Raw genomic sequence first — 24,606 nt, forward strand, 5'->3', positions numbered from 1 at the left:
GCTGGGATTTGAACCCGGGTCTTCTGCAAGAACAACCTGTGTTCTTAATCGCTGAGCCATCTCTTCAGCCCCCAATACAGTTAATTTTATTAACAATGGCTATGTCTAACAGCTGGCCTACAAAAATTGTGAAAATTTAACAACTGGCTTTCATGAAACAATGCTATTCAAGTAGACTACTGCCTGAACCCCTTTTTGACTGCTTTTGTGTGTGTCCCATCAAAGTAAGGAGGGATACCAAACAGGGATATATAGAGCAGGCAACTCCTCCACTCCTCCTCAAAGTGTGCTCCACTACTCTGCTATTTATTGCTGATCTACAAAGAGATAACAGAAATTGAATGGAAGCACTTAAACTTTATAGCATCTTGACAGATACTTTGGTCTGTTGAATCTCATAATTAAAAACTGTGGTGGAAATTTGGCAGGCCTCTTTGTTATTTCCTTTTTCTAGAAATGTATGTCTATTGTATTCCACCAAAGTACTGGTCCCTGATGGGTTTGGTGGAGGAATCCTGGGTCACAGATTACTTGAGATACATTGGTTTACTTTGTGTGACCAAAATAAGAATGGAGAGAGCAGTGTAGGAGATGAGTGTGAACCAGACAGCCTTGATCTCGATAATTAAGCCATTTACACTAATCACTTAGAGTTGGGGCAGCAACTCTATTCCAAGTTTGCTTTTCTAACACAAGGGCAGCAAGGCCGCAAGCCTGGAAATAATAGGGGAGAAATAAGAACTGGATTCTTGTAGTAGCAAAACAAATCCAGAGGCTGTGAATGACAGAGGATGTTGAAAAGAACTGCTCCCTGGAAAAAAATCTCTGCCATTCTTAAGGATCCATTTGCTTAGGAAAATAGTTTCAGAAAATCATGATAATTGGTGACATGTGCCCAAACACAAATATACAGAGAGATTCTCTTCTCCATTCCTCTTTCCTTCCTCTAGGCTCAAAAACGGCCTTGTTGGTTCATTCTACCATCTTTACTTTCTTTTGCTCTATTTAACATACAATCATACCACCCAGAGCTCTTCAGGATCTTGCGAACTGAAAGTCCATGACAGAGATATTTATTCATTCTCACCTTATCTCCATTCTAAGAGTCTTTCAAATATACATTTTATTTAATGGATAGTCGAATTCCTTTACAGTCAGGAAGCTGATTGTTTCCTGGAGCAATCCATTCATTCCATTGAGGAATGAATGCCTTAAAGGGTGAGAAAGTTCATCCTTCTGTCAGTCAAAGTATGACTCCTTCGAAATTCCATGCATTGGTTCCAGATCTGCTCTCCTCTTTCACATGTGAGACCTCTAAATAACAGACAGCTCCCGAATTCTCTTATGTAGACTGAACGCTGCTACTTCTTTTCACAATACTCTCACTGTCACTGTTCAGAGTCTTTTTTGTACTCACCCTCCTCATGATGCTCTCTAGCTAGACATGCCTGGTGTCTGTCCTACTTGTCCACTTGACTGAGCCCCTACTCCTTTGTTGACTAGAACAGAAATCTCCTACCTCATTCCTCACAATTCCAGCTCCTGGTAGCTGAAGGGCACTTTGAATGAGTCACTTTATAAGAGCGTGAAAACGAGACACATTGCAATACTGCCAAATATGGGGTAAAAGGAAGAAAATATGAAAAGTAAATATTGCACGGGTGTAGCTCAGTTGTAGAGTGCTTACGTAGCATGTGTGATGCCCTAGGTCTCATCCCTAGTAGTACAAAACAAAACAAGCATTGTACATGGATAACTGAAATATCTGTTTATTTTGTGGTACTGGGGATGGAGCGTAAGGCCTCCCACATGCTAGGCAAACATTCTCCCACTGAGCAATGTGCACCCAACCCTGAAATATTTATTGAACACTTATTAAATGACAGCTACTGAGCAAGGATGCTAAGAGAAGGAGAGGTTGGTGATGGACAGCTGAGTCCTTAAGATGAGAGGAGGAGCAGAGGACCTAGCAGAAACAGAGTCTCCTAATCTGTAGCTCACTGATGGATGTGAGCAGTAATATAATTACCAAGTAAATAAAAACAGAGTAGAGCTATCCTACAAATTCTGGTGTCTGAGACAGTCTGTGTGAGAGCAGGAAGAAATCTCATTAGCACCTTCAGGATGAAAAGTGTAGATATAGGATGAAAAAGAGATGCTTGAAATCCTCCCAGGAGCTCATGGGTAGTTGGGCAAATCACTTTACACTGAAAGCCATCCTGAAGGTGCTAATGAGATTTCCTTCTACCTTCACACACAGCCTGCCTGCAGACACCAGCATTTGTAAGACAGCCTTTACTCAGCTTTTGCTTGGTAACTATATTACTGCTTAAGTCCATCCATGAGTTACAAATGAAGAAAGGCTGTGCTAGCACACTCCCGCTCTTACCTTGAAGGCTTATTTAATATCAACCATGTACATCAAGACTTAAAAAAAAAGGCCAAAAAATAAATTTCAAAACCTCAGCAGGTATGTTTGGGAATAAGAACCATACACATCTGTAATCCCAGGACTCAAAAGGTTGAGGCGGAGAGAACTATTGAGTTTAATGTCAGTCTAGGCTACATAGTCAGTTCTAAACCAGCCTAGGGTACAGTTATGAGAACCTGTCTGGAAAAAATATAAAATTTAAAAAATAACCAGAATACAAATCCATGGATCATTTTGTCAGAATGTTAGATATCTGTTGACCAGATGTGTAGGTAAACAGGCCCTATGGCAAGGCTTCCTTTCACAAACAAAACAAAACAAAACAAAACACCTTAAATAAAGGTTACTTCATTCCTACCAAAGTGAGTGGGAAACCTCTTTAGATTCAACTCGGGCAAATATATGGCTGCTTTTGTGTTCTTTTTGCCATTTTAACAAAACCTAACCTACAGTGCTATATGAATTAGAGAGATTTGATTGTGTGGACCTAGTTCTCTCTCTCTGTCTCTCTGTCTCTCTCTGTCTCTGTCTCTCTTTCTCTCTCCCCCTCTCTCTCCCTCTCTCTCATGTGTGTTTATAGAAGCATGCAATGTCAGAGCCCCGAAAGAAGGTCATGATTACAAAGCACCTGAGGCCACTGAGTCCCTTTCTAGTACAGGGCCTCAGCCTGGGCTTCTTTTCTGCTGTCCACCCTATAGTCACAAGAACTCCCATGGCTGTCACTTCCAGCTTGCTCTGTAAGCTCAGGATTCCTTGTTATACTGGACTCCTCTGATTTGGCACCCCCGAGAGAACATTGCTTTCCAGGGAAACTTCCAATCACATCACTGGTTTAATTAGACATGACCATCTTTCTGCTAGGATACCTCTTCCAGCAGGAGACAACATCCCATTTGATGGCACAAAAACCCACTCTCCCAGATCCCTTGGGGATGTTATCCCACAGGGAGTGCTTCACTTGTTTGCCAGCACAGCCAGAGGCTTTGCCTTGCCACATTTTTGCTGGTTCCTCTTCTACTTACCTACCAGCTGAGCACTATGGACCTGGCTTTCCCCTCCCTTTCTATCCATATTTACACGTTTAGTGGAGGCTGTCACTAAACTGGTCAGCATAGCTTCTCACCAGACAATATCAAATGTACCATGTATCCAAATTCATACATTCATGTGTTCTTTTTATTTCAAACCCAATTGTAAAATATAACAACTGTAAATTGTTCACGTTATCCATAATACGCAGTCCATTCATAGAGCTACGTCTAAGAAAGAGAAAAAGGAAAACTTGTAAAGAATTACCCTGAATATAAAAGCCTCATACCCTAAGTCTCATATGGGGAAGTGTCACAAGGCAGGAGACCTGAAAAATCAAACCTCAGGATAACCTCATCCCAAATAACAAAGCTCCCAAAGCATCTCAAGCTGTGATAACTTTATGGAAAGATTTTGCCTTTTCTAACTCTCATTTATCACCAGCTTACCTGTGGTAATTCCCTAGTCAGCACTAAGGCATTGGGAAGGCTCCTTTCTTGTATACTATACGTCTCAATTGGCAGATAATATCACTGCTAAAGCTCACATCTAAGTCCTTCTTTGTGAGCTCCAGGAGCTGCAAAAAGCTCTAGGGGGAGCTGGATTGGCTGTCCTGTCAGTCTATTAGCAAGAACCACCTGGTCTGTATCTGTGTGAAAAGTGCTATTATTGTGAGCTTTGCTTCCTTTAGCTTCCCTATGGTATTAGCGCTCTAAAAGCAAAGATCAAGACATAAAAGCAGGCTGCTTGTAGCTAAGAGCGAGACAGAATGGAAAGAATCAGAGGCCCTTCCTTGACCCCTCCCCAACTAGTTGCCCACCCTTGGCCTCACTGCCCCACTACCACCAAAGAAAACAAAGCATAACTAGCTGTGATTCTTTCAAGATGTAGGTGTCTACTACTGTTGTGACTATGTGGTTATTTGTACAACTCAGCAGACATATTTGCCATTGTTTAAATTCTTTCTCACTTTAGACCACCCTGGGCTAAAAAGAAGTTAATGAGTAGCTGAATGCCATCTTTGGGGGTGGAGGAGGAAGTACATTTATAATGAAGATTATTGGACAGAACATTTGGACCTTAATTTTTAATTTTAGTTAAAGGCTTTGGCAAATAAAATTAATTTATAACCCAATGGTACTAAACAATATTCATATTACTTGAAATGAACATACTGATTTATAAGTATGTTTAGATCCTTTCTCATATGTGCTTCAACAACTGATGAAGTAGGTAAGTCAGCAAATATTTTAGCATCAATTTTACACACACAGAAACTGAAGCTTAGTGGAGCTGCGTGACCGTCTCAAAGTCCCAACAAAGTGGCAGATACACAACTGGGGCCCAGTTTGCTTGACATTGTAAAGTTAATGCCTTTCCTACTATGTCCCAAGCCTCGGTACCTAAGCATTGAGAGTGTTTATTCATCAGATCGGCTCTACTTCCTAGTCAATAGGATGGGTCCTTTCACATTGAAGTCACATATTCAAGGGACTCTCCCGATAAATAAATTTGGAAGGAGTCACTACAAGATCTTGCCTGAGAGTTCCAGGAGTAGCTTGCTTAGTGAGAAACAATCTGCAACAGAAGTGTCAAAGTTCTGAACGGTGGGTCTCCAGAGTGCAGAGGAATCAGAACTAGGTTGCTCATACTGCAGAATGCATTTCGGGAAACTGCCAGAATGCATTACAGGATTTGTTGCCCACTGGCCAGTATAAATAGATATGTGACTGTTTCTAATGTATTTTGAGCTCTGCAATGGACTTGACATCCTTTCCATTGAGAAAACAAACCAGGATATTCATTCCTCCATAAGCTTTCTACTCATTCTTCAGCAGGCAACATTTGCATTAAATCATTAATACTTTGCAGATGTCACTTAGGATAAAAAGCCTATCACGAAGTTCCTCCACTGACTTTACCCTTTTCACCAGAGAAACTGATCAATGAATCTGCTAATACACAGTGCTTACCAGCTCACATTTATGAGGGTTTGACTCGACAGTTTAGAAGAGTCATTAAGCCATTGAAATGTCCTTCCCCTTTCTTCTGCCACACGCTTTTTTGGGAGTAGAACATAAAGTTATACTTGATCAGTAAAAAATGTAAAAAGTAGGCTCAATGTGGCAACATCATGCCTGTAATTCCAGCAGTTGGGAAGTAGATATAGGAAAATCAGGAATTCAAGGTAATCCTCAGCTACACAGTAAGTTGGAGACTAACCTGAGGTACATGAGAGCCCTGTTTCAAAAAAAAAAATGGGGAAAGAGTGCAAATGGTATTTAATTCACCTTGGAGAGAGTTTGGGATGGGTCTTTTGACTCTAAAATACAAAAAGAGGGCTGGAGAGGTGGCTCAGAGATTAAGAGTACTGGCTGCTCTTGCAGAGGACCCAGGTTCAATTCTCAGCACTCACATGGCAGCTAACAACTGTTGGTAACTCCCGTTCCAGGGGAATCCAATGCTCTCTACTGACCTCCGTGGGCATTGCACACATGGGTGCATATACATACATGCAGGCAATACACTCATATACATAAAATTAAAATAATAAAAATAAAATGAAGGAATTAAAATGAATAGCTTTAAAAATGGTTTCCAACTGATATTTCTTTGAAGTTGTTGTTTAACATTTGGCTATAAACTAACTGCAGAGACAGATAATATCTGGTACATAGTTATAGCATCTACAGTTGTGAAATCTTATAGCCACTTCCAAAAGACAGCTAGAAGAAGAGACACTAACAGGAGCAGCATACTGCCTCCCCCCACAGACAGCATGGGTTAATGGGAACTGTCTTGGTCTACATTTCATCTTCATTCTCAACCCCAAGAGAAAGGCTTTCATTGCAGTCCTCACACTCTTGTGTGAGAGTCTGGAAGTTTCTGGACAATAAGCGTTTTTATAAGAAATGTTTGTGGACACAAAACAGTCCATTGATTTTTAACGTTGGTTTAAACCCATCCATTTTGAATAAGAAGAGGCGAGACAATGTTTCTGCAGGCTTGTTACCCATTAAATAGCCCTGCCATATGTTTTAAACAAACAGAAAAGATAGTTCTTTTTTTCCCTATTTTGAGAAAGGGTCTCAAGTGCCTTAGGCTAGTCACACACTGTCTATGTTAGTGGATGTGACTTTGAATTTCTGATCTTCCTGACTCTTACTTCAGAAGCATTGGGATGACAGACAAGTATTGCCACAGTAGGTTTCTAATGCAGTCCCAACTTACATCTATAGGGTATTTGAGCTCCTATAGGTTAAACTCATCAGCAAAAATGACAGAACAATGTCTTTAACAATAAACACCATAGTTTGAGTATTTGGGCACTGTATCATATGCTTTGCATGGAGTTTTGTTTTTAATTTCCACAATTCCCTAAAAGAAACAGAACTGTCCCCATTCTGCAGATGTGGAACTAGAAGAAGAGCAATGAAGTACAAAACTGCTATGATTTGAATGCCGGTGTGCCCTCCAAAATTCATGCTTAAACTTCATTCCTAGAACAATAGTATTGTGTTGACTGTAGGGTGTTGGAAAGTGAAGAGGAATTGAGAGCTCTGCTTTCATCCAGTGAATTTGGTCCCTTATAAAAAGGACTGGAGAGTACTAGGTACACACATTTTTGTCCTTCCATCTCCTCTGCCAGGGGAGAAAACAACATTTGCACCTTTGGCCATGTAAGAATGCAGCGAGAGGCTGGAGAGAAGGTCCAGCGGTTGAGAGCACCACCTGCTCGTACAGAGGACGCACGTTTGTTTCCCGGAAACTATGTGACAGCTAACAGTCTATAACTCCAGTTTCAGGGGATCCAGTGCCCACTTCTGGCCTCCACGGGCACTTCACTCATGTGATGCACTTACATACATGCAGGTAAAATACTCATACACATGATAAAAATAAAGAAATTGCAACAAGAAGAACTTTGCCTAATGCCAGCACATTGAGGTTGGACTTTCTAGCTCCCAGAACTGTAAGAAATCAATTGCTATTCTTTATATATTACCCAGTCTCGGGCATTTGTTAATAGCAGACTAATACATCTACCAAACAGAAAACACATTATTCTTGGTAAACTACAGGTAAAGATGTAACTGTTGGAGACATTGTGGAATGGTCAATTCACCAGAAAAAAATAATAATAAAGTCAATAACCAGAAAAGAATGAAAGCCCTGAAGAATTTTATTTTAAAATTTAGCAAGATGTGTAGCCCACTAGGCTTGGTGACATACATCTATAATCTTAGCTGAGGCAGGAAGATTTTGGTCACTTCAAGTGAAGGCTGGGCTCTGTTGTAAGATTTTTGTCTCCCATAAAACCTCCCAAATTCAAAACGACAGCAACGACCCTGAACAAAACAGAAAATCTGTTAAAAACAAGGAAAGAAAAAGAAACTGAAGGAAGGGAGGGAGGAAATAAAGGAGGAAGACCCATGAAAAAGAGAAGCATCTGGTAAACTTTAGGATGGGTTTCAAAAGTGAATATGCCAAAAAGCTTAGACTCTACTAAAAACTTCTTGGTTGTATCCTATTGTACAAAGCGTGCTGAAGGCCTGATGTAGGCACTCCTTTGTAAGAAGTTGGCTTACTTGATTGGAAAAGTCAGAGGGGTTAGAATAGGGAAAATGAGATCCTTTCTAGGTGGAAATATAGCTCAGGCAATGAGAACAGAGAACCTGCAAGGTTAGGTGGAAATGCAAAAAGAAAATGTATCCTCCAAAGACTCTAGTAAGAATCTCGCCAGAAACCAAAGCCAAGTAAACGAACATTCTCACAGACTGTTGGCAGTAGAATGGCCTGTAAGAGTTATCTAGGCATTGTCTTTATGGTACAGATGGAGAAATGGACTTCCAAACAGTGGAAGGGGCTTGCTTTAGGACACATGGGAGTTAGAAGCAAAGCCAAGAATAGAACCTGGATGTACAGTACTGCATGCAGTGTATCAAAAGAGAGGAAGAAGTGAGCTAGGGAAGCCAGCCAATAGGACCACTCACTGGTTATGGTCCTAAAGCTCTGTTCAGGGACAAAAGGGAGACATAAGAGAGTCTGAACATACTTTGAGCCATGCACTTTATTCCTGAGTTGTCTTTTGGAGGAGGCAATTTGCAGTACTAAATGAAATGGTAAAGGCACATGATGTTCCAAGTCAAGTTGACTAAATAAATGGATGGTGATGAATCACCAGGACTACATGGCATCTACCCAGATATGGGGTAAAATTATATAACAACTAACCAATGTGTATAGCCTATCATTCTAAGTAGCATTGTGCCACAAGCCTGACAGACTGGTGATGAGTCTTTTCTCCTCAAGAAGCATTTCAAAGGGGACTCAAGGAATCACAGGCTGGTAGAATCACCAATAAAGTTAGGCAAGTATAACATTTTGGAGGTAAGGCATCATATTCCCTTTCAATAAAATTCACCACCTTTTGCATAGTATGTTACAATTCACAAAGCACTTAGGGCTAACCATGTCTAACAAACTAGAATTCTTTGAGAGGATCAATACGCACATGGAGAAAAGGAAAACCAAGGATATAATCTACATAAATTTTGAAAAGACCCTTGACAAGGCTCCACACAAAGCACTGTATAAAAACTAACTCACCTTGGAATTACAGAGCAGTCTTTTGAAATGAACAGGGGCAAGGCTTGTAGTCAGGCAATCATGAGCTAGAATAAGCACAAAGATTTTTCTGGAGACTTGTGAGCAGGGTTATGTCCCAGAGACCAGTGCTAGGAGGACTAGTTAACATTTTAGTGAATCTAGGTAACCATGAGATTTTTTGAGATATGGGTTGAGAACATCCCTTATTCAAAATGCTTAGGACCAGAAGTGCTTCAGATTTTGGAGTTTTTCAGATTGTAGGATATTTGTGTGGAATTTACAGGTTCACCGTCTCTAATCCCAAAATGTGACTCATTTTGAGAATCATGTTAGCACTCAAAGGGCTTGAATTTCATAGCATTTTGTTTTTCAGGCTTTCAGATTAGGGAAGTTCAAGCTGTAGCAAAACACAAAGCTGACTGTAGTCTTTTTATGACCGTACTGATGAGGAGCAGAGAAACAGACTGAGAAGGCTTGTTCAAGAGCAGTCTCTGAAACCGGACTGCCTGGCTCTCAGTTCTAACTCTGCCTTTAGTGACTGATCTTAGGCAAGTCACCCTACTTCTTCCAGTATGTTTTCTCTTGTTTGAGAAGGCCACTAACCCCACTTCATAGTTAGTGTTGTGAAATCAGAGAGAATGCATGCAAAGTTACGATCTACTGCTTGGATTTTATGTATTTAACATTCTTCTTGTAGGTTGCCAAGATCTGTGTGATAACTTTGTGTCCTATGAAACATGGCAACTACTTTAAAGGATTTCTTGAAAGTATTGGTGGAACTTATTTTAGTCATTTGGAGATTTTTTTACAGCCACTAAGGTGATTGCAAAAGATTTTAGGAGGGCAACTGACAATTACAAAGCACCTAGTATATGCCAGATATGATGCAAGATGCTTTGCAAACTTTTCCCCCCAATATATTCCTGCAATAGACCTATGAAGTTAAGGTTATGAGTCTCATTTGATGGATGAAGAAACAGAGAGTGAGAAATGAGGCTAAGAAACTTTAAGAAACTTGCCCTAAGTCATGTTAGCATATAAGAAATAGCAGCAGAATTCAAATACAGGCTTGCTCTAATCCAAAACTTAGTTTTGTGTCCCTGTATCATACTTGAATTGTACTGTGAGTGACAGGTATGATTTAAGAAGGAAGAAAAGAGGCTTATCTTTGTAGAAGTAAACATGGGAAATGGTATGAAGCTAGAAACCAGAACATTATTTTTGCAGGGTTCATGGTATAGGAACACAACTTAAAAAAAACCAAACTAGAGGATTTCAGGGGCTAGTGGTAGGAAATAAGGTCAAAGGATAGTTAGGGCTAGAGTAAAAGTTTCTCTCAGGACTGCTGAGGATCTGAGCTTTATCCTCAAGGCAGGATGAAGGCAGCTGAGCTAGGGAGAGGTATGAGATGTTTTAGAAAGATTAACCTGGCATCTGTGCATGATGAATTGATGGAATCTTCTGCCTGGGTCTGAGATTCTTTGTTCTCTAATCTGCTAGCCTAAGGCTCTCAATATCCCTACCTTAGCCTTGAAGCCTGAAGACCACTTAGGATTTGATTGCAATAGCACATGCAGGAGGGTGGGAGGAGAGGAAAGGAAAGAAGCAGTGATAGAAGCAGAAAAAGTGACAAAGAATCAGCAGGGATTTGAGGAGCAACTGCATATAAGTGGCAAGGAATAATTAAAGATGACTTTAAGTTAAATCTCAGTGACTCGAGAATCATAGTGGCATTAGAAAGATGGAGATATTAAAGAAGAAACAGTTGAAGATGGTCAGTTTATAAATATGAATTATAACACATAAACTTGGGGATAATGTTAGGAAAGCCAGATAGAAATGATTAGTAACCAAGCAGAGGCATGCATGGTAGTTTAAGAGAGCAGTTGAGACTGGTGGTAATGACTTTATGTCATCCTTACAGAAACAAAATAGATTGTGTATTGTCACATCATACATAATGGCCAAGATGTAGAAACAACCTAAATGTCTATTAAAGGACAAACGGATAAAAAAATACATGGCAATACAAACAATGCATTATTATTCAGAATTAAAAATGAAGGAGCTGGGTATGGTAGTATAATTCTGTAATCCTAGCACACAGGATGGTGTAGGCAAGAGGATTAGCAATTCAAGGTCATCCTCAGGAACACATACAGTTTGAGGCTATCCTGAGACATTTGACTTAAAGGAAAAAAGGGAGGAGGAGGATGAGAAGGAGGAGGAGGTGGGATGGAGGAGGAGGAAGAAATACTGTCATATACTATTCATGGAGTGAGAATATTATGTTAAGAGAATCACAGAAGGATTTGTGCACAATTATACTTTATGCAAGGTATGAAGCAGTCAAGCTCAGAAGCTTCAAAGTACTATAGTGATTTTCCGGGGCTCAGTGGAATAAAGAAGAGGTGCTGTTCAATGGGCATAGTGTTTTAGTTATCCAAAATGGAAAAGTTCTGGAGATCTGCTGTTGACCAAATTGGACATAGTTAACAGTATTGTATAGTACACTAGAAGTTTAAGAGGGAAGATTTCATGTTCATTTTCTTCAATTAAAAATAAATTACAAAAAAATGTGTAAAGAGAGAAAGTGGATAAGGTGCATGCGTGCGTGCATGCGTGTGTGTGTGTGTGTGTGTGTGTGTGTGTGTGTGTGTGTGTTTTCTCTGGTGAAGAAGGAAAAAGACAGAGGCTTAAGAAGAGACCTCTGGCCAGGCGTGGTGGTGCACACCTTTAATCCCAGCACTCGGGAGGCAGAGGCAGGCGGATCTCTGAGTTCAAGGCCAGCCTGGTCTACATAGTGAGTTCCAGGACAGCTAGGGCTACTGGGAGACACTGTATCAAAAAGACCAAAAAAAAAAAATGAAGAAGAGACCTGTGGATGACAACCAGTTTCTGGGTAGGATCAGGAAAAAACCAGCAAGAAAGGAAAAAAGGCTAGAAGAGAAATCTGAACGTGTAGCATTTTAGAGGCCCTGGACAATATAGCTTCAGGCAGAGGCTATGCACTGCAGAGGAAAGAATATGGAATGGTCTTAGGAATACAGTTAGATTTCCAACTCTCCCATTTAAAGAAATTTCATTCATTCTCTGAGCTCCAGTTTTATTATCTACAGAAGAACACCTACCTATATAGAGGACTTTATAAGGTCTGCTATATAACATAAATGTGAGGGGATTTTTGTTCTTTGACTTCTTTACTGACTTTAGCATCCTCCTGTCATTTATTTTTCTACTGTTATTGTTTTTATGCACTTCTAAGTGATATGTCATAGTCTATCTGGGACAGACTGCTTGTGAGAAAACAAAATAGACATGATGTTTGAAGAAGGAAAGGTCAGCAAATAGTTCTTCCTTGAAAGTTATTCTACTGTTGATCTTCCTTCCTTTCTGTTTCTCCCTCCCTTTCTCCCTCTTCTCTTCTCTCTGTCCCTTCCTTCCTTTCTTCCTCCCTCCCTCCGTCCCTCCCTCCTTTCTTTCTTTCTTTCTTTCTTTCTTTCTTTCTTTCTTTCTTTCTTTCTTTCTTTCTTTCTTTCTTTCTTTCTTTCTTTCTGTATTGCTGATTAAATCTAGTGTCTCATGCATGAGAGGCAAGCAGTCTACTATCTAGCTACAACCCCAACCTTCATTGCAGGTTTTCACAAGACTCCTAAGGTAGCATTCCTTTGTATAACGGAGAAGAATCAAGGATGAATCCAGTGAGAGAACAGAGCCAATTGATTATGTCAATTCATTTTTAGACAATGAAAAACAAAATACTTTTCTGATCTACCCAGGGCCAGAGATGGGGTGGGTGGTGGGTGGAACACACATGAAAGCTTCATTTTTTGAGACTGTCATCTTTTCTGAAAGAGTTCATGGCACTATGTGCTGTAGAGGTTTTAGTAGAGGTATAGAAAGCAGATAACAATTGATTTGTCAGTTCCCGAGCATCACTGTTTTCAGCCCAGCTTTAAGCTAGCATGATTGCTTACCTGCAAGGAAGCGGAGCTGATTCTTCACTTTCATCATTCCATCACCAGATCCTCCAATGCACTCATCTTCATCGTCACCACAGTCTCCACTTTCAAATCCTTCCTCATCCAGGGTTTTTTCTAGGACCTTACCTTTGGGCACAGACATGGTTCTCAGGAGCTGAAAAAAAAAGACATGTAGCTGTTCTTCTTTTTCAGGTAGGTTTAGAACAGTGTATTACTACCAAGAGGTACTGTAAATATCACACAGCTTTTGAAATAGTTTTACTTCGTAATGATAGCATGTACCTATAGTCTGACCTATAAGGAGGTTGAAGCAGGAAAATTGCTTGAGTCCAGGAGTTCAAGACCAGTTTAGGTAACACAGCAAGACTCTATTTTTAAAAACATTTTATTATGTTTATTTTATGTGTATGAGGGTATTGCCTGCAATGAATGTGAGTGCACCCGTGCCATGCAATGCCGCGGAGGTCAGAAGAGGGCTTCGGATTATTCCCCAGGAACTGGAGTTAAGGATGGTTCATAGCCACCATGTGGATTCTGGGAATTCAACCCGGGTCCTCTGTAAGAGCAGTCAGTGTTCTTATCTGCTAAGCCATCTCTTCAGCCCTGCAAGACTCTATTTTTTAAAAAATCATTTTTTGCTGGAAGGGTGCAGTCTATCATGGAAGGGAAGTCATGGTGGCAGGAGCATGAGGCAACTGGTCTCATTGCATCCACAGTCAAGACGCAGAGAGCAATACAATATCCTCAGCTTGCCTTCTCCTTTTTATTCAGTCTGGAACTTCAACCCATGGAGTGAGGGTGGGTCTTCCCACTTCAACTAACCTAATCTGGAAAATCCTTCTCAGGCATGCCCAGAGGCTTTTCTGCAGGGTCATTCTAAATCTTGTCAAGGCCAGCCTGGTTTACAAAGTGAGTTCTAGGCCAGCTGGGGCTACAAAGAGACCCCATCTTTAAAAAAAATTTTTTTTCAAGTTGGGTGTGGTGGCACATGCCTTTAATTCCAACACTTGGGAGGCAGAGGCTGGCAGATCTCTGTGAGTTCGAGGCCAGCCTGGTCTACAAAGCTAGTTCCAGGTCAGCTTGGGCTACAGGGAGACACTGTCTCAAAAAGACCGAAAAAATCATTTTCAAATTTAACTAAGTGTAAATTGCTTATACTTTTAAAAGCTTCATACATTGAACCATTTCATGGAATTTAACATGATTCTCCACTCTTTTATACTACTTAAATCACACTGTAGCCATAGTATAAATTGCATTTGAATTCCCCATACTATGGTATTTAGGTTTGTGACAGTCTCTATGGTAGGAGAACACATTGATAGAGAATTTAAGACTTGACAGATAAAGCACATGGATGGGATAGGAGGATATCAAAATCAGAACAAATTCCCATGAAAGCATCCTAACATGACATTTACATCCATTACATTAAAACAACTGATTCTCATGGAAAGAAGACATTCATTTCAGACTCTGAAATGAATGATGTTCTCTTAGATTGAGTACTTATAACTGTCACATCCCATGTTTTGTTCACTAGTAAAAACTCCTAAATATTTCCTTCTCCCACAATTTCAGTAAGATGTTTTTAAATTATTTTGCTTTATTACAGATAACATGCTTACTAAGAGTCATGTTTTAATTTTCAGTGCCTGGCTTTTCAGTCACATGGCCTGGTTTTATGGGCCTCCTATCACTCCAAAGTCTTTCCACCAACACAGAAATATAAGCCTATAGCATGAATGGTCCTTGAGTGAGTTATCAGAATCTATTTTGTTTTCCTTACATTCTCTCTATAAGACTTCATGTTGTTATCCTCAATTTCTGCTCTAACTTCTGTCTCATCATCCATTTCAAGTCCTTTCAGTCCCACCCTTATTTTTCCCAACCATAGCTGTATTAGTTCATCTTGACTGTTAACTTGACAGGATTTAGAATGACCATGCAGAAAAGCCTCTGGGCATGCCTGAGAAGGATTTTCCAGATTAGGTTAGTTGAAGTGGGAAGACCCACCCTCACTCCATGGGTTGAAGTTCCAAACTGAATAAAAAGGAGAAGGCAAGCTGAGGATATTTTATTGCTCTCTGCGTCTTGACTGTGGATGCAATGAGACCAGTTGCCTCATGCTCCTGCCACCATAACTTCCCTGCCATGATGGACTGCACCTTCAGATTGTAAGCCCAAACAAACCCTTCCTTCTTTAAGTTGTTTTTGTCAGGTAGTTTGTCACAGCAGCAAGACAAGAACTAATAAAGCAGCCAACAAAAGCTGCTGGATATATAAAAAGTGATGTCCTTGTGATTGTGAAAGATGTAAGAGTGCTGAATACACAAGCATGCTTTGGTGGCTCTGGTTTCTATTATCTGTGTGTCCCTGAAGACTATTAGGCTTTCCATCTGGAATTTAGTTGCTATACCAAGATCTACTTAGAAAAAGCTATATGCCGTAGAGAAATGTCACCCTGCAGGTGATTTTATTTGTAACTAAAGAGAGGAAAAAGTCTGAGTCTTTTCTGTCTCACAATCTCTGATGGTGTTGGAGATGTCACCCCATGTACAGGATCCCACTCTAGCACCGTCTCTACCCTCCCATTCTAGTGCTTCCTTCTCTAAACCTATTTTCTCCTCTACCTGTCATCCTATATATCTAAATTTATAGTCTATTAATATAGGCTAAGGTCAGTTACACACATGGCTCTCAGACATCTTGAGCTTAGGATTCCTTTATTTTATTTTATGTTTGGTACTGGGAATCAAATCCAGGGGTGTCTCATACAGACTGAATAGAGATTATATCACTGAACCAGATCGCAAAGTCTCAGGACTCCTCTATATTTTTACTTAGACACCGTGAGAGATTTTTGTTTAAACAAATTTTGTTAATCAACTTTTATCATCTTAGAAATTATAACTGAGGATTAAAAAAAATAATTGGTAGCTCATTTAAAGGTAACAATAAAACCATGATGTATTTATTAACATAAACTTTATTAGGTGAAAAAGAAACACTATTTTTCTGACATAAACCTATTAATGGGAGTGGGATTGTTTTATATTTCGGTGAATCTCTTTACTGTATGGCTTAATGCAAGATAGTTGGATCAACATACCTGATTCTCCACTAAGTTTGCTGTGACACACTGTTTTGGATGAAACATTCACAGAAAATCCAGACCCCCATAAACACAAAGTTGGAAAAGAGAGATGTATATTAGATTATATATTAGTAGAGAGATGTACATGAATTTTCAGAATATTATAGATTGATTTCTCTCTCTGTCTCTCTATCTCTCTGTCTCTCTGTCTGTCTGTCTCTCTCTCTCTCTCTCTCTCTCTCTCTATGATTTTTCACAATATTATTGTTTTTTTTCTCTCTCTCTCTCTCTCTCTCTCTCTCTCTCTCTGTCTCTCTCTCTCTCTCTCTCTCTCTCTCTCTCTCTCTCTCTCTCTCTCACACACACACACACACACACACACACAGAGCCCTCAATAAGTAGCTGCAATGTGGAATATGAAACCATATAAATGAATATTTGAGCCCTGTTACATTAAAATCCACTGATACGTTTTGAACTTCGAGTGAGCCTTTTGCTCATTCTTTATCACCATATATGGATCACATGGAAAATATTGGCTTACTGAGCTATACAAGTCCTCCAAATTTTGACATCTCCAAATGTGAAAAACTCTGTTCACTAATATTTCTAATCTCATCAGAATAGTCTTTAAGTGTTGGGAAGGGCCAAAGCTCCTGGTGACAGGTAAAAGTTTGTCAAATGTTTAGTTTTCTCTTGAAAGTTAGAATTTTATCATTGGCAATAAATGTTACCAGTTGTTTTCCTTGAGCTGACAGCCTCTGTTTGTTCCTTTCCAAGAAAATGATGTGACAGTACTTGAGTCTGTATAGTCATAGTTTGCCGGTCATTCTCCCAAATACAAATGAAAAAGAAGGGTCAAGTCTAGTTCACAGATCAGATAATCTCACAGGGGTTTTTCCTTGAGATAGCCATTGACATATAGTTTGCAGTATAAATACTTTGTATAATTCCCATTCCGTAACACCAAATATTAGGAAATTGTACTCAAGGGTTCAGGTTTAATAAAATAAGTAATTTTCACAGCTTAGCAATGATATTCTTAGGTGCTTGTCACTTATTTTCCCACAAACATATAGTAGTGACAATTACAGTGACTACTACTGCATTTTAGTGTCACTGTGTTGATTTATACAGTGGTGCTAACAGTGCAGTAATCAATGTTTTGACAAATATCAACACAGTAAAATGACAAACAACTTTTTTTTTTGGTCTTTTTGAGACGGGGTCTCCTTGTAGCCCCAGCTGTCCTGGAACTCACTATGTAGACCAGGCTGGCCTTGAACTCACAGAGATCCACTGCCTCTGCATCCTGGGTGCTGGGATTAAAGGCATGCGCCACCACGCCCAGCAGACAAACAACTTTTTAGTATTGTTGTGAAAGTAGTTTTGAGCTTGGGGCTCTCTGAGTTTTATGGACTCCCAGAGTCCATAAACCATTCTTTGAGAACTGCAAGTCCAGGCTCTAACAAACTATTTTAAGGAGAGAGCCACAATCTCTCCTTAACCATTATTTCTTATAGGAAAATTGTTTTTGACTTAAGCATTTTATGTTAATTTCCAAGAATGCATCCTTTAAGGCTGGAGAGATAACTCACTGGTTAAAGAGGTTAAGTGGACTGGCTGCTCTTACGGAGGACCTAGGTTCAGTTCACAGCACCCACATGGCATCTCGCAACCATCTGTAACTCCATTTCTAAGGGATCCAATTCCCTCTTCTGGCCTCTACAGCCATTACACACATGGTGCACTTATATACCATACAGGCAAAAACACTCATAAAAATAAAAATAAATAAATTTTAAAAAATTGAAAATACTCCCTTTGTGTATGGTCATAGACTGGATTAGATTTTTTCACATAAGAAGATTTTGTATTTAGGTAGATTAGGAAACTTGCTATTTTTCAAGCTAAATTCAGACTTGAGCTTTTTTATTAATACCTTCAATAAATATTAACTGAGAATATACTCTGAGCTGGTGCTCATTTCTGTCTATTGAAAGACTTCCATACTTTCAAGCCAAGTTCAGGTGTCATGTCCTTAATCAAAATCTTCTTGGCACATGATCATTATAATTCTCCATCTCCTACAAGTGTGCCTTTTCTCTCTACCCACTGAAGACTACTCTCTATATGTGATCTGGTATTATTTATATGTACTTAGGACTTCTCTTTATCTCAAGACTGTGAGCTTCCAGGGATTTCTTCTTCTGTGTCTTTGAACCCCACAGCTTTTAAGGAAGTAAGTGGTATAGAGAAGACACTCAGTAAATGTGCTATTGAACTGAAGCAAAATGAAGTGGCCTGGTAGCTTTGAATTCTTTCAAAGCTACTTCCACAACCTGATAGAAAAGGAAAGGGCTCAAAGCCAGGAACAGTTATAGAAGTGTTTGTGAATGGATAGCTAAAACCCTCTTTAAATTTTTTTTCATTTATATTTTATGTATATGAGTATTTGCCTCAGGTATGTATATATGCTTGTGTGTGCCTGGTGCTCATGGAGGTTAGTCAAGAGGGTATCAGATGCCCTGGAACTGGAGTTAGATAGTGGTGAGAGGCCATGTGGGTACTGGGAAATGAATCCTGGTCTAATACAAGAGCAGCAAGTGCTCTTAGCAGTCAAGCCATCCAGCCAGCCCAGCCGAAACCCTTTTAGACCACCCTGGCTAAGACCTGTAAGATAATTTTGAGAGCCCATTTTCCAGTCTCATGTATGGTACCCCCAGTATTATTAGGTAGCTTGGTTTAAGAGAAAATGCAATTTTTAAAAAGCCTTTAAAATTCTGACAGTGAGGGTGATTCTTTAGTTCTTAAATTACTCTAATTTTGGAAATAACTCCAGCAGAGAAGGAAGATTATAATATATTTCAAAACTATTTCACACAGGCAGCTGCTGAAGAATCTAGCCCTTACCCATTAAGAAAACAAATTCAAACCCAGAAAGTTATGGTTAATACAAAATTCTTCCTTTATATTTATTTATTGATGTTATTTGATGTGTATGAATGTGTACCTGAGAGTATGTGCATGTGTGTCGTGTGCATACAGAGCCATGAAAGTCAAAAGAGGGCATCATATTCCCTGGAGCTGGAGTTACAGGTGGTTGTGAGCTGCCATGAGGATGCTAGGAACCCAACACAGATCTTCTGGAAGTGTAAAAAGCACGCTTAACTACCAAGCCATCTCTCCAGCCCCTGCCACAAAATTCTGAATGAAGAGACTGAAGAAAAGCATTGAAAGAAGGGTAATGAGTCTGAGGTGGGGTCCCCAATAAGGACTGTGGATTTAGTGCAACCTGCATTTTGGCCCAGAAATCCAATCAGCTAATTCCAATTCCCAATATTGACCTTTTTGTTCTCTCTTGCTCATGCTTTACAATGTCTTTCAGATAGAACAGTCACTTTATAAAAAGAAAACTGGGGGAGACTTGCTCATGAAAGCAGGTTTTTGATGAACTGTTTGCCATTTGCAAAGAACAATATCCTGTTAGCTTTTTTTTTTTAAAGCTCTTGGCTCAGAACAGTGATTATCAACATCAAATATTATTAAAACACAAATCTGATTATTTCATTCCCTTGTTCAGTCTGTAAATGTGATGCATCTGCCACACACTGCTTTACACATAGCTGAGTGGACCAGACCTTTGCAGTCCAGCTTTTTCTACAACTGCTACCTTCTGTTCAGCTTTTTGAGCTACTATGCTAGTTGTGTATCCCTAGGCAGCCAAGGCTGGGTCTGGAAATTGGAATCCTCTTGCCTTAGCCTCCAAAGCGTTGGGCCTGTAGGCATGTGTCACCACACCTAGCTTCTAATTTTATTGTAGAATCTATTAATTTGTATGCATAAGTATTACATCGCATATAGGCCCATATATTTAAAGGCTTGGGCCTCAGCAGATGGCCTTGTTGAGAGGGTATGGAGTCTTATTGGGAGGTTTTAGAATTCTTAGGTGTGTAGGACCTAGAGGAAAGAAGTTAGGTCAGTGGGCTCGCACTTTTGAAGAGGATATTGGGACCTCAGCTTATCTCCTCCTCCCCTTCCTCTTCCTCTTCTTCCTCTTTCCTCTCTCTCTCTCTCTCTTTCTCTCTGTCTTGTTCTCTCTCTCTCTCTGGCTCCGTCTCTCTCTCTCTGTCTCTCTCTCCCCTTCATGGCTGTCATGAGTAGGTGAGCAGCCACTCAATCATGACCTCACTGCCATGATGTTCTGCCTCCCCAAAGGCCCAAAAGCAATAGACCCAGCTGACCAGCTGACCATGAACTGGAACCTGTGAAACCATGAGTAAAAATAAACCTATCTTTCTTATTAGTTGATTATCTCAGGTATTTTGTCACAGAGACAGAAAGCTTATTAATACAACACATACTATAGAAAGTAAAAGGAAAGAGAAACAAGGGGTAACAACATTTTCTGTAAACTTCAATGTGTAATGGTTGTGTTTTTTTAAAAGATGGCTTTAAAATGATTAATGTTATATACATAAATCTCGAATTTTCTAATCATGGAGACCTGGGTTACAATCCTGGTTTTCCAAGTAATTAAATTTTTATTTTAAGACAAGCTGCTTAATCTTCTTAAAACTCAATGTCCACATATACAAAACCAGAGAAATAATTTTCTTTCCCCTTAGATATGACCATCCTGACCTTTGTCCTTATAGTTAATGAAATCTCCCAAAGGTTAATGAAACCCACTTTCCAAAAAGGTGAATGAAACCCGCCTTGTGTAAAGGTGATTGACTTCTTTCAATTACAAAGGGAAACACTGAAAAGTTAGCCTTGAAACAGGTACTGGGGGTGTGTGATAAAAGGAAACAAAACCCTGGAATAATTACCTAAGAAAATGAGACCCATGGCATAAGAGAAAACAGACTTTCTAGAATACAGCACTTTCATATTCTTAAATACATAACCAAGATCACAAAAAGGCACTGCAGTGTGGGACAACACAATTTGGCCAAAGCTCCTTTCATGCCTGATTGACAAGAGAACAAACATCAGAAGATATACTTCTTGTTCTTAGGGGATCAAATATGCGGAAATGAGGCCTGTGGGGGCAGCAACTCTTGATCTGTCTATGCAGTAGAGATAATGTTCCTCTTGTTATTGTCCTGATTACTCGCACATAAGCCTTAGGAGCCTCACACTCTGCTGGGGCTGAGCATATGTTCTGTCATATAGTCTTTGAATGCTGTCCTTCAATTTGTGTGACAGAGAAGACTGTCATCCCTATTTTTCCACATCATGGGGTTCTCTGAGGCTTAGAGAGTGGATACAAATAAATCACCGAGTAACTAAATAAGAATCTTAGTAAAGTATGTCTTCCATAAGTCCTTAAGTCTGGAACTATTGGAGAAAAATACACTTTAGGTAGATATTTACTATGGGGCGGGGGGGAGGGGGGCTTCAGTTCCCATCTTTGCCAACTTGATTACTTTGTCTTCAGGTAATTTTTCATTCCAAAGCAGTTTCTCAGTGACTAGGTGTCAACTCTAACTTGATGGGAAAGGCTTTTACTTTTAGGCAGGAAGGTGAACATGGGGTAGTAGGGCTGGGCATGGTGGCACACACCTTTAATCCCAGCCCTCTGGAGGCAAAGGTAGGCAGATCTCCATGAGATCAAGGCCAGCCTGGTCTAAATAAGGAGTATCAGACCAGCCAGGGCTACATAGTAAGACCTTGTCTCAAAACCAAAATGGGGCTGGGGAGAGAGTTCAGCAGTTAAGAACACTGGTTGTTGTATCTCTGTGAGTTCGAGGCCAGCCTGGTCTACATAGTGAGTTCCAGGCCAGCTGGGGCTACAGGGAGACCCTGTCTCAAAAAGACAAAAAATAAAAGAACACTGGCTGCTCTTGCAGAGGACTCAGGTTTGATTCCTAGCACCACGGCAGCTAACAATCATCCATAATTCCAGTTCCAGATGAATCTGATGCTTTCTTTTGACCTCCATGGGCAATTATAGGACATGGATGCACTTACACACATGCAAGCAATATACTCATACACATAAAATAAAAAAAATAACAAATAAAATATTTTTAAAACGCACAAAAACGCACACAAAAAAACCCAAAACAGAATAACAAAAACCAAACAAACAACAAAGAAAGAAGGGGCAATAATTACTGAGCCTACACCCTTAATGAGACTGGATTCCTGGTGCCTACTTTCCCCAGATTTGCCATCTACTGTGTCCTAAGTAACCAAACTATCCCATTGTGAATGGGTTTGTTTTGAAAAGCTTCAGACAGCTGGTTAGGATCAACTGAAAAATTCCATTCCTGTTGCTACACAGCTAAGAGTTTTCTTGACTTTAAGCTCTTTAGCATTTAAAGAATAATAAAGGATAAATAACAAAATAAATACTGCAAATATGGGGCTTGGTACATATTTTGAGGATTTGGCTGGTGTTGTCTCTTTGGACTACTCACCCTCTTCTAGGCATTTTTTAAAATCATGTTGAATTCAGGTTACATTTTAAAGCTATTAAGCTGGGCTTACAAAACTGATTTGGAACTTTTTGGATGCTTAGCTTTATACAACCTGTAAGGAACGTTTTGGGGGCCTGTCTTTCCCTGTCCACAGTAATGTAAACACATGCTTTACTGTTTGTATTTGAGTAGCGTAAGCTAATGGGAAACAAATGCGGCGACTCCAATAACTCCAGGACTTTTTGGAATGCCATTATCATTTACACATTGTGCACATCCACAAGGCCTAGCATGTGACCCCTGCTTTGCATGCACACTTTCTTTGAACAAATGCACCAAACCACTGCCACAACTAATTGGAAACAATTGCAACTCCACACTTTTGAGATGAAGCCAGAAGCCAAATGTACAAGGCTAGAATTAATGGCTATATATGCACTTCACACATTGAGGAGGCAATTTAAGAGTGTGAGTTTTGGAATCTGACCAGCATGGATTTAAACTTCTACCTGGCTAATTTATTAGTGATGTGACTCTGGACAAATCACTTAGCTTCTCTGAGCCTCAACTCTCTTACCTGTAAAATGGAGGATGATATTTTTAATTCTGCAAGTTTGTTGAAAAATAAAAAGTACCAGCATTTATACTTTATAGTTCCATGGATATATACTTCAATGAATAGAATTTTCCACAATTTGTGGTTATTTATACATTTCTCTGCTGTATCTACAGTAGATTAAAAGAAGGGATACAGGCTGCTTTGATTACCAGTGTCTAGCATGATGTCTGTCACAAAGTAAGGAAATATTCAATTAATATTCATTAAATGGATGAATGGGCAAATAGAGTGGCACATATAAAATGCTTAGTACATCGCCTGGGAAGGTAATAAGTTCTCTGACATGCTAACTCTGCTGCTTAGAACAAGGATGATTATCTTGAGGAAGAAGAAGGGAGGAGGATGGAGTAGGAGCTACTCCCACCACAGCAACAGAGATAAAGGGCTAGTTGAATATGCCTTGTAAGGCAAACCAAGTAATAGATCATGACCACACACCGAGGGATCAAAAAACCAGCTGGGTGGGATCTTTTCAAGTTTGAGAAAACCCATCTGGATATTCCCAGTAAGATAAGGAAGGGTCTGTACACCAAGGATGCACTCAATGATATTTAGAAAAAAGGAGGAGCAGCAGGCCCTGCTAGAGGCTGTGTGTCCACAAGATGCTCTCCGTGGGGGGCTCACTTTGTCAAACCCACTTCTCAGTCACAGCATCTACTTCTTCTGCCACTTCCATGAATCTTACTCCATTTTGGCAATGCGCTGAAACTTAGGAAAATAAGTCTCTACATTAAATAAATGTCTGGATAGTGAGAGAAACTAGGGTGTAAAAGAAGCATTGAGGACGGAATTCAAAGCATTTGGGGTGAGGCTCCTTCCCCAGTGAGATAAATAGTTTTCCATAGCTTTAGGAAGCTGTCCACTACCTCAAAGTAGAAATTTGCCAATGCTATTATCATTACAGGTTGAGTATGCTTAAACAGAAATAGTTGGGTTCACAAGTACCTTGAATTTCAGGTTGTGGATTCTGGAATATTTGCATATATACAAAGAGATATCTTAGGGATCAGACCAAAGTCTAAATACAAAATTCATTTGTATGTCACACACACACACACACACACACACACACACATGCTACATATAACCTAAACAGAATTTCAACTATTTCTGTACATAAAGCAAAGTATCATGCTATGGTGTTTTTTGCTCCTGGGGTCATGCAGGTACTCAGTTTTGGATTTTGAAGCACTTTGGGCTTCAGATTATCAAATTATTCTATATGATAATCTATAGATTATCATTCTATATCTTAGAACTGTATAGCCACTTATTTTTTTTTTAAGAGGAAGCATGCCATGGTGGCTAATGACTTATACACTGGAGTCAGAAAGCTTGGGTCCAAACATGAATGCTGTCATCTACCAGTGTTAGTACTATAAACAAATTATTTAACCTCTCTGAGTTTT

The 24,606-nt window shown here is 39.7% G+C and overlaps 1 protein-coding gene across 2 annotated transcripts in view; it reads right to left on the reverse strand.

The window, feature by feature from the left end:
• Nucleotides 1-24,606, reverse strand: part of Gpc3 (glypican 3) — a 433,306-nt gene that overhangs the window by 36,334 nt on the left and 372,366 nt on the right. Inside the window, exons 7-8 of one of the 2 annotated variants that reach the window (XM_029560452.1) lie at nucleotides 13,048-13,207; nucleotides 9,071-9,135 (exon numbers count right to left, since the gene is read on the reverse strand). In XM_029560452.1, coding sequence (XP_029416312.1) covers nucleotides 9,071-9,135; nucleotides 13,048-13,207 — 225 coding nt within the window. The remainder of the gene's footprint in view (nucleotides 1-9,070; nucleotides 9,136-13,047; nucleotides 13,208-24,606) is intronic. The other variant, XM_008826751.3, reaches the window with a different exon arrangement.

This window comes from Nannospalax galili, unplaced genomic scaffold (genome assembly GCF_000622305.1).
Source record: "Nannospalax galili isolate Female #2095 unplaced genomic scaffold, S.galili_v1.0 scaffold371, whole genome shotgun sequence".
In the NCBI taxonomy this organism is placed as follows: Eukaryota; Metazoa; Chordata; class Mammalia; order Rodentia; family Spalacidae; genus Nannospalax; species Nannospalax galili.